At 40.0% G+C, this 10010-nt stretch overlaps 1 protein-coding gene across 1 annotated transcript; it reads left to right on the forward strand.

The window, feature by feature from the left end:
• Positions 1 to 1011: 1011 nt before the first annotated feature.
• LOC126367020 (pre-rRNA-processing protein TSR1 homolog) lies at positions 1012 to 9592 on the forward strand. Its single transcript, XM_050010380.1, has 12 exons — positions 1012 to 1306; positions 1608 to 1878; positions 2038 to 2776; positions 3190 to 3297; positions 4297 to 4421; positions 4935 to 5090; positions 5806 to 5929; positions 6861 to 7127; positions 7377 to 7466; positions 8103 to 8210; positions 8673 to 8793; positions 9381 to 9592. The coding sequence occupies exons 1-12, from the start codon at positions 1210 to 1212 to the stop codon at positions 9530 to 9532; spliced, it is 2358 nt and encodes a 785-aa protein (XP_049866337.1). The 5' UTR covers positions 1012 to 1209; the 3' UTR covers positions 9533 to 9592.
• The last annotated feature ends 418 nt before the right edge of the window (positions 9593 to 10010 follow it).

Consider the following 10010-nt stretch of genomic DNA (forward strand, 5'->3'; position numbering starts at 1 on the left):
TATCCGCCGAAAAGGAAAGGGACGGGTAATCGACAAGCATATTTATGGAACACACGTCAATTTTAAGCACAAATCTAAACCAACCGTCTAAAAATTTTACGTCAGTCAATAACCCGACACATTAATTTACTCATTCTTCCTAAAATTAAGAGCTGTGAATCATCCGTCCCTTTCCTTTTCGACGGATACGAAAATGACGGATATAACCTAAAATAAAATTAGGCGGTGTCTGCAGGAATCGGGGCCATTATCTTCTTATTAGTCTGTTTGTTAATCTGTCTTGTGTCAATGTCAAAATCAAACCCATGGGTTTCCTTCGGGTAATGCCCCCCTGGTGTGGCAGCTTTCGCCGTCCGCAAATACGGGCGGGGCGCGGGGGCGGGCTACGGCGAGCGAAGATCGCCCCTCCGTATGCCCTGTGAGCCCCATGGGTTTCGTTAGTGGGGTTCCTTTTTATAGTTTGTATTTTTAATTTTTATGATATTACCAGTGTTGCCATAGAAAGATTTTAATTTACCCATTTATTCAAGCAAATAATGAAAGCAAGGACCACAAAAGGACCAAGTATTAGATTGAAAACGAAAGGAAATAATCCCATTTATTTGCATTATTCAAATTATTCGATATAATTTAAGATATTTATTAATGATGAGAAAAATATGCTACTTATATATAAATTAGTTGTTTAAAATTGTTACTATATTATCCGATAACTTTCTTTGAACGTTACAGGAACATTAAAATATATCATGGCAAATATACAAATAAAAAGTTTTCTCCTAAGGTTTCCTAAGTGGAAATGAAACAATTTTCTAAAGTGATGTGAACGCCCTCTCTGTATAATCCATGTAAGAGCAACATTTGACTCCACGGCTCTTTTTGGCCTAGCTTCAAAGTTTTTATGCCATGTCTTCATTCGATAATAAAGAAGTTTTTTTTTTATTATCATAATAACATTTTGTAATATTTCTTCAAAGTCATTCGATGTTTTTATTTTTGATGTATATATTGTTAGAAAAAGTCTTCCTTCGTTTCAATGGTTTCACAAGTATAAGTTAAATTTCTTATACTTGGTCCTTGGCCTTAGCTTCAGGTCTAAAAAAGAAAAATGCCTAATGTCATTTTGTGTAAATGCGGATTGCGGTGTCCATGCGGTGTTATTTTGATTATTTTAAGTTTCTAGCTTTCTCTAAATGAATTGAGAAGAAAATGCAGCAAGTTCATCGTGCAGGAACCTTGAAGCAGAGCAACAAGGCTCATAAGTCTCGTCATCGATCGAAGCGAGGCGTATCAGCTGCTGTAAAAGGTTAGGAACCAATAATATTTTATTTAATATCAATAACTATTATAGATATAATTCGTGTTATTGTGATAAATCATGTTATATACATTATTCTTAAAAAGCTTTCATAAAATACATTAATAATTTCATAAATTAAACAAAGAAATCAAAGTTTAAAAACAATTTATTCTTTTCTATTTTTATTACGTTCATAAGTATTTATAATTTTCATTTGATCTTATTCCCTTAATAACGCTTTTAAACTTCAGAACAATTAAAAAGAAAAAAATATGTTAAAATTGTTATATATCAATCTTAATTTTAGGGAAGGTAAATGTAAAAGAGTTTGTGCGTCGTAACCGTCATGTTCTGAAGAAGGAGGAACGTCGGCACCAAGCACTGCAACTCCGGAAGAACAAGAGAGAGGAGGTACTGTCCAAGAAACGTGCCCTCGGTGGTACGAGGAACCCTCCATTCCTAGTATGTGTGGTACCGTTGAATAGACAACTTGATGTACAATCAGCTCTGGCCATATTGAAGACTTGCTCTGAAGGTGCTGTTGTCAGTCAATCTGACTATGGAATTCTGCATATCAGGTGTGTAAATAAAATTTAAACATAAAAACATAGCATCACTCCTGTGTGAAAGGGGTAGGCAAATGTTTAAAGTATCAATAAAAATAAAATAAATTAAAAACCTTTTGTTGATTGAAAATGGTAAATAAATTGTGTTTCATAAAACATTTTAATTTTCAGTTTGCCCAACTTCAAGCAGCGATTCTCCTTCATATGCCCCGAAGTAGACAATGAATTCAGTCTCTTGGATGCTCTCAAGATCGCTGATACAGCACTTTTCATAAGCTCAGCATTGGATGAACCGGTTGACGAATGGGGGGAGAAAGTCCTTGCCTTAGCCATGGCCCAGGGTATGCCTACGCCGGTCGTAGTTGCCATGGACATCGAAGGAGTCCACCCTAAGAAACGGACAAGCGAAAAGCAAAATGTACAAAAGCTGATCTCAAAATGGCTGCCAGAAGAAAGAGTCATGCAGCTAGACAAAAGTTCTGATGGCTTGAACTTGCTACGTAGAATTGGTAATCAGAAACGTAATATAATTCATCATAGAGAAAAAAGACCGCATATGTTAGCTGAGGAAGTAGAATACATACCGGATGCAGAAGGCGATAGTGGTACTTTAAAAGTCAGTGGGTATTTACGTGGTATGCCGCTTAATGTAAACGGTTTAGTACATATAACTGGCCTTGGCGACTTCCAAATGTCTCAAATTGACGCTTTAGACGATCCCCATCCATTGAACTTGGGTAAAGAGAATGAGAAATCAGATGCGATGGACGCAGAAGTGATAAAAAGGACAGTGTTGCAAGTAGCCGACCCTGCCAAGCAAGAGAGCCTGCAGTCAGAGAACATACCGGATCCTATGGATGCTGAGCAGACTTGGCCTACCGAAGAGGAGATTGAACAGGCTAACTTAGAAGTAAGTAACACTTTGGTACAATACCACTAACTGATGATAAGTCAATGAAACATGGTGTTTATATTGAGCCATGTAAAAAATACTGTGAGACGTTCACAACATACTTACCTGTTTCTAAATAGTTCAACAATATGACAACATAATTATTTTTAACCAACTTCAAAAAAAGGAGGAGGTTCTCAATTTGTTGGTATCTTTTTTTTATGTATGTTTAAATACTAGACACTAGACATTTAAAAATTTATTTTAAGTCACTTAATTTGTACACAAAAATACAAAAGGATCACAGTTATAAATTTGGACACCTCTTCCATTTCATTAGTTTGAGGCATTTGTAAATTGGATTTAATCTTTCATCTGTTAAAATGCTAGATACAACAGATGTCCACACGTAAATATAAATTTGTTTACAGACACAAAAGAAAAAGGTGAAAAAGGTACCGAAGGGCTGGTCTGATTACCAGGCTGCGTGGATTGTGGAGTCTGATGCTGAAGGTGAAGGTTCTGAAGATGGCAGTGAGGTATATATACCTTTTTTGTTTGTTTCTCAATTGTCTTCAAAAGCAAAGTTTAAGCACCTCCTTGTAAAGACGCGACTGTTAGTCGACACCTGCGACAAAGATTCTGTACTTCAAATAAAGATTTAAAAAAATACTTCGTGTCAACCTCCCCTAACTTTCTACACTCCTGCCTTGAGCTTGATGAAGCATTTTTTTATATCTTACTAGCGACCCGCCCTGGCTTCGCTCGGGTGCAATGCTGAGGAAAAAAATAAATTATTTACGACATCACATTAAAGAGCTCAAAAATAGTAGTACTTCTGTACTATTTAATGGATGTTATTATACATATAAACCTTCCTCTTGGATCACTCTATCTATTAAAAAAAACCGCATCAAAATCCGTTGCGTAGTTTTAAAGATTTAAGCGTACATAGGGATATAGGGACAGAAAAGCGACTTTGTTTTATACTATTTTTTTATCTAGGCTTGAGCTTAGTTATGCTTTGTAGGGCCAGATATTTCAGTAATATCGTCATTCCAACGTTTATAAGAACATTGGCTCCGATTCCTGCTGACTCCTCCTAATTTTATTTTAAGTTATACCTGTCATTTTCTTATCCGCCAAAAAGGAAAGGGACGGATGTTTGACAACTATTAATTTTTAAACGAATGAATAACTCGGGCGAATAAAATAGGCATCTCGCTGATATACAACCCGTTTGACGCGGCTGTCAACTTAAATTGTCGTCTGTGCGTTGTCATTTATAAAGTTAGAATCATGACATGATAGCGTGCAATATAAAATGAAGGGTGGGTATTTTGAATTTCTGCCTATAATTGACGTGTGTTCCATAAATTTTACGTCTGTCGATTACCCATCCCTTTTCGGCGGATAAGAAAATGACAGGTATAACTAAAAATAAAATTAGATGATGTGTACAGGAATCAGCACCATTTTTATTATAATTTAATGTGGGCACATTATTTTCACATTAAGATCATATGAATTGTTCTCAGGACGATGATGATGACGAGAATGAAGAATTTATGTCGTGCGAAGACTCAGATTCCGAGCAAGAGAAAGAGGAAGACAACGACTTTGAGTCCGTCACTGAATCTGAAGCTGGGCCCACCGATGACAAGTAAGTGTAACCTAGAATCGCATAACGGCGCCTAGTAAGCGGTTATTATACGTATACTACCCAATCCACCCAGACTGATGCAAGGCTTAGAATAAAGAATAATACTACGTATAGAACAGCAACTCTGCTCCCCACCAGCGGCTGAGCTAGGTTTACCTCACCCCCTTCAGTCTTTTTAGTCTTCAATCATATGGGCGTCAGACGTCACACACACAGATGCGCGTGTACGGTAACGTCAATGTGTACTGTCTGAGGTGTATGAAGTATCCGGGGTGTGGTCAAGGTCACATTGAGATCGGGAAAATCGACGCTATTAGACTAGTTCGAGATCGTCGTTACCATGGTTACGCCACCAATTTTCTATCAGACCACACGATCCTGACCGCCGCGCCCGCTGTGACCTTGACTATTTATGCTTGTGCTATTTATTCTATGTGTCCCAATTGAACCATGTCACTTAACAACTTTTCACAGGATACAATATAAAAACCTTTCGTTTTGTATTCTCAACAGATACGACGCAACGATAGACGCGCATGAAGAACACGAGATGCTCCAGAAACTAGCAGCGGCCCGGGAAGACAGGCAGTTTCCGGACGAGGTGGACACTCCCCAGGATGTGCCGGCCAGGGAGCGCTTCATGCGGTACCGGGGACTCGAGTCTTTTAGGTAAGATTTTATTTACATACTGTCCGCCCGCGAACTCATCCGCGTCATGATTCTAACTTTAAAAATGACAAACTTTCAACCCGTTTTTTAGTCCCTTGGGGGTTACATTTCGTCAAAAGTCCAATGAGCATTTACATCCTAAAAGGAACCCCATGCAAAATTTGAGACGCCTAGCATTTGTAGTTCATGAATTTTCCGACAGGAAATTCCACTTGATATCAACTCAGAATAATGAGCTGTATCATCCCCCCGGGTATCAAAAGATCACATCATGTGTAGGCGTAATATCGAGGCCTAATATCGGCATATGTGAACCAATGGAAGTGGTTTATTTATTGAACATCGTCGCTTCCAGAAAAGCGCGTTTTTGAAAAATCACGTTCTGGAAAATACCACTTGATATTAACTCAGAAACATGAGTTCTGGCTGAATCATCCCCCTCAGTATTTGGTACGGTGTCACACCAGTACCCTGTATTATCATTATTATCATCACCATAAAAAAAGTAAGATGATTCGTGTTTCGGAAGGCACGTTAAGCCGTTGGTCCCGGTTACTACTTACTGACGTAAGTACGTTGTCGTTACATAATTCATGTCGGGGGGCCTTTCGCGGCTCAACAATCTTACACCAGGGTTGATGGGGTTGGTAATCCACCTCAAAGCCCACACGATAGAAGATCACCATAAATAGTGTTCTGTTCACCTTGTGCACAGGACATCACCCTGGGACCCCAAAGAGAACCTGCCAGCAGACTACGCTCGCATCTTCCAGTTCGAGAACTACGAGCGCACGCGCCGACGGGTGTTTAAGGAGAACGAGGACAGTCTTGTGAACATGGTAAGGAGTTGGGGAGGGGGGATATGTCACTTTAAAAAACATATGTATACTTTTTTTTGAACCATATTGCATTAACTTCTTTGAAAAATTGACACAGGTACCGATTCCAGTAGGTACACACTGGTGCTAATTCCTGTAAATAACATCTAATTTTATTTTAAGTTATATCTGTCATTTTCTTATCCGCCGAAAAGGAAAGGGACGGGTAATCGACAAGCATAAAATTTATGGAACACACGTCAATTTTAAGCACAAATCTAAACCAACCGTCTAAAAATTTTACATCCGTCAATAACCCGACACAGTTAAGTAGACAGCACGTCAAACGGATTGCATACCAGCGACGTACCTTTTGATTCGCCCGGGTTATTCATTAATTTACTCATTCTTCCTAAAATTAAGAGCTGTGAATCATCCGTCCCTTTCCTTTTCGACGGATATGAAAATGACGGATATAACTTAAAATAAAATTAGGCGGTGTCTGGAGGAATCGGGGCCACTGTCTAATTTTCAAGTTATGCCTGTCACACACCTGAGATAACTGTGACACCTCATTTGTTAAATTCCGACAAGTAGTGTGGAAGTTAGGTGTAACAGACGTGCATATACGTATACAGGGTGTTAGTGACATCGTAACGAAAACTTTGAGTGATGATTCAGACCATGATCCTGAGTTAATATCAAGTGGAATTTTCTATCGCAAAAGTATAAAATTGAAAATAATAAAAAAAAAATAAAAAAAAAAACATTAAAAAAAAAATTATCTTTGTGACGGAAAATTCAACTTGATATTAACTCAGAATCATGGTCTGAATCATCCCCCTCAGTATTCGTTACGATGTCACTAAGACCCTGTATACATAGCGGTCAAACACATTACCCTCCTTTTGCTACGTCGCAGTTGGGTATAAATAATCATATGTCCTTCCAGTACGGATTCTACATCACGATCCATGTGAAAGGCGTTCGCCAGGATCTGTGGAAGGCGTATCGTGCCGCCAACCCAACAGCTCCTCTGTCTGTATTCGGGTTACTGCCCCACGAGCACAAGATGTCCGTCATGAACGTGGTGCTGAAGCGCACCGGAGCGAGCGACGAGCCCATCAAGAGCAAGGAAAGGCTCATCCTCCAAGTCGGCTACCGGAGGATCATTGTCAACCCTGTCTTCAGTCACCACACCAACGGGACCAAGCACAAGGTGCGACGCTTTTTCTTTTTTCTTTTCATTTGTCCAGCTAAGTAACTAGCGAAGTAACTGCCATCCATGGTCCAGTGGTTGAGCGCTGGGCTCACGATCCGGAGGTCCCGGGTTCACAGAAATTACTTCGTGTTTAAATTTGTCGTGACGTGTCTAAAGTTTAAATTTATTTACGTCATAAACAGTTACTTTTCATAAAGAAATAGAGTAATCAAACATTACATACATTATATACATTTTGTTTTCCAGTACGAGCGGTTCTTCCAGCCAAGCTCCACTTGCGTCGCCACTTTCTACGCGCCCATTCAGTTTAGTCCGTCAACAGTGCTCTGTTTTAAGGTAAAATATGGTGCTGATTCCGGTATACACCATCTAAGAGTATTTTAAATTACACCTGTCGTTTTCTTATCCGCCGAAAAGGAAACGGACGGGTAATCGACAACATAATTTTTATAGAACACACGTCAATTTTAGGCACATATTTAAAAAAAACTCTTCCAGAATTTTATATTGGCCAATACCCGACCTAATTAAGTTGACAGCACACGTCAAACGGATTGCATATGAGCGAGATGTCTATTTTCCAAATTAATAGGAATCATCATCCGTCCCTTTCCTTCTCAGCAAATAAGAAAATGACGGGTATAACTTAAAATAAAATTAGGAGGTGTCTGCAGGAATCGGGGCTAATATTGGCGCTGACACCTCCTAATTTTATTTTAAGTTATACTTGTAATTTTTTTATCTATCGAATAGCAACATCATTCGTTGCTGTTAATGTATAATGAATGAGAGAATGAAACTAACCCGGACGAATCAAATAGGCATTTCGCTGGTACGCAACCCGTTTGACGTGTGCTGTCAACTGAATTCTGTCGGGTTAAAACGTTCTGAAACGGAAAATTTTCATATTAAAATTCATATTTTTTTAGATGAATGCCTCCGAAATAAAGATTTTACTTGTTTTTTTTACAGGAAAAAAAGAACACTAAACTCCAGTTTATCGCATCGGGCGTGCTGTTGTCTTGCAACCCGGACAGATTGATCGTAAAGCGAATTGTGCTATCTGGACATCCTTACAAGGTAACTTAGTAGTATATTAGTCACTCCATGATTTTACTGCTGGGCCTTCCCTATGGATGGATAGGGAGATCGGGCCTTAAACCATCACGCGGGCCCAGTGCGGATTGGTGGTTATTAACGACTGCTAATGCAGCCGGGACCATAATTGGATGATTGATGCTATTAACAACTTGGCTGGACAAACGGGGAGCGCCGAAGGCTCTCACACGGTATAAAATTTAAAACAACAGGCCTGAGGGCGCACAGCGTAGAATCTTGTCCTTAACAAGTCGACAATTTTTAATGCTATACTGAAAATCTATATTGAACCCGCAGCGGTGCAGCGTGGTGGAGTATGCTCCATACCCCCTCCGGTTGATTGAGGGGGGGGGGGGGCTGTGTCCAGCAGTGGGACGTATATAGGGATGTTTATGTTATGTTATACTGAAAATAAACGATTTTAATAATGTTTTTCTCTCGCAGGTGAACAAGAGGTCAGCGGTGATACGGTTTATGTTCTTCAATAGAGAGGACATCTTGTATTTCAAGCCATGCAAGCTCAGAACTAAATACGGACGCACGGGCCACATCAAGGAACCTTTAGGTAAATAGAAATGTTACCTACAACAGTAACAATCTTCTTCTTCTAATCCTTTTATCTTCTGTTGGGATATAGGGCTCGATTAACAGATTTCCACTCCTCGCGATCTTTTGCAGACTCTGTAGCCTCCTCCTATGACATTTTGAGAGTCAACAGTAACATTTTACAAAAAATATTATTATATTATTATGATCTGTATCAACGTCACCAGCCCATTAACGTCCCCACTGCTGGGGCACGGGCCTTCCCTATGGATAGGGAGATCGGGCCTTAAACCACCACGCGGGCCCAGTGCGGATTGATGGTTATTAAAGACTGCTAATGCAGCCGGGACCAACGGCTTAACGTGCCTTCCGAAACACGGAGAAGCTCGAGATGAAAACTTTTTTTGTGGTCACCCATCCTATGACCGGCCTATGCGAAAGTTGCTTAACTTCAACAATCGCAGACCGAGCGTGGTTACCGCTGCGCCACCGAGCTCCTCCGAGATCTGTATCACCCCTCAAAGTTTTCGTTACTATGTCACTAACATCCTGTATAAGCTGTTGGTGTACCTTTTATATATAAATAAGCAAGTGTTATGTTTGTAGGTACTCACGGGCACATGAAGTGCGTGTTCGACGGTCAACTCAGGTCTCAGGACACGGTGCTGCTCACCCTGTATAAGCGCATGTTCCCGAAGTGGACCTACGAGAACTGCATCGTCACAGACCACAGTACAGACGAGAAGATGGATTCTTGAATCATGTACTAGTTTTATACTGTATATAGATAGTACTTTAATAAATGTTAAGGAAAATGATTGTGTATCTTATTTTTATTATCCTGTTAGGTACAACTGTCACTACAGCCGTAAATAATAATGCTATGTGTAGAGCGGTAACTTTCCCCCCACCCCAATCCGTACCGGGCGCCAAACTCACCCCCTCTGGGTCTTACTTTAGTTTTAGTCTTAAATGGCCGCAAGCCGCTAAGGAGTAAAGGAGACAGCGCACGGACTGTCTCTCGCACTTACGGTTACGCGGCATAACATTACATAAGTAATAAGAAGTTTATGTGAATCTGTCATTTTGCGTTTTTGTCATTATGCGCCTAAACCCTCCCTAGGCTATGTTCACTGCTATTAGGGAACCCGGGCATAGGCTTAAAGCACGGTGCGACAAATACCGAGATTATCGACCAAGGCATATTATGACGTTTAACACCGCGATATATGTCCC

This window comes from Pectinophora gossypiella, chromosome 5, assembly GCF_024362695.1.
Source record: "Pectinophora gossypiella chromosome 5, ilPecGoss1.1, whole genome shotgun sequence".
Taxonomy (NCBI): domain Eukaryota; kingdom Metazoa; phylum Arthropoda; class Insecta; order Lepidoptera; family Gelechiidae; genus Pectinophora; species Pectinophora gossypiella.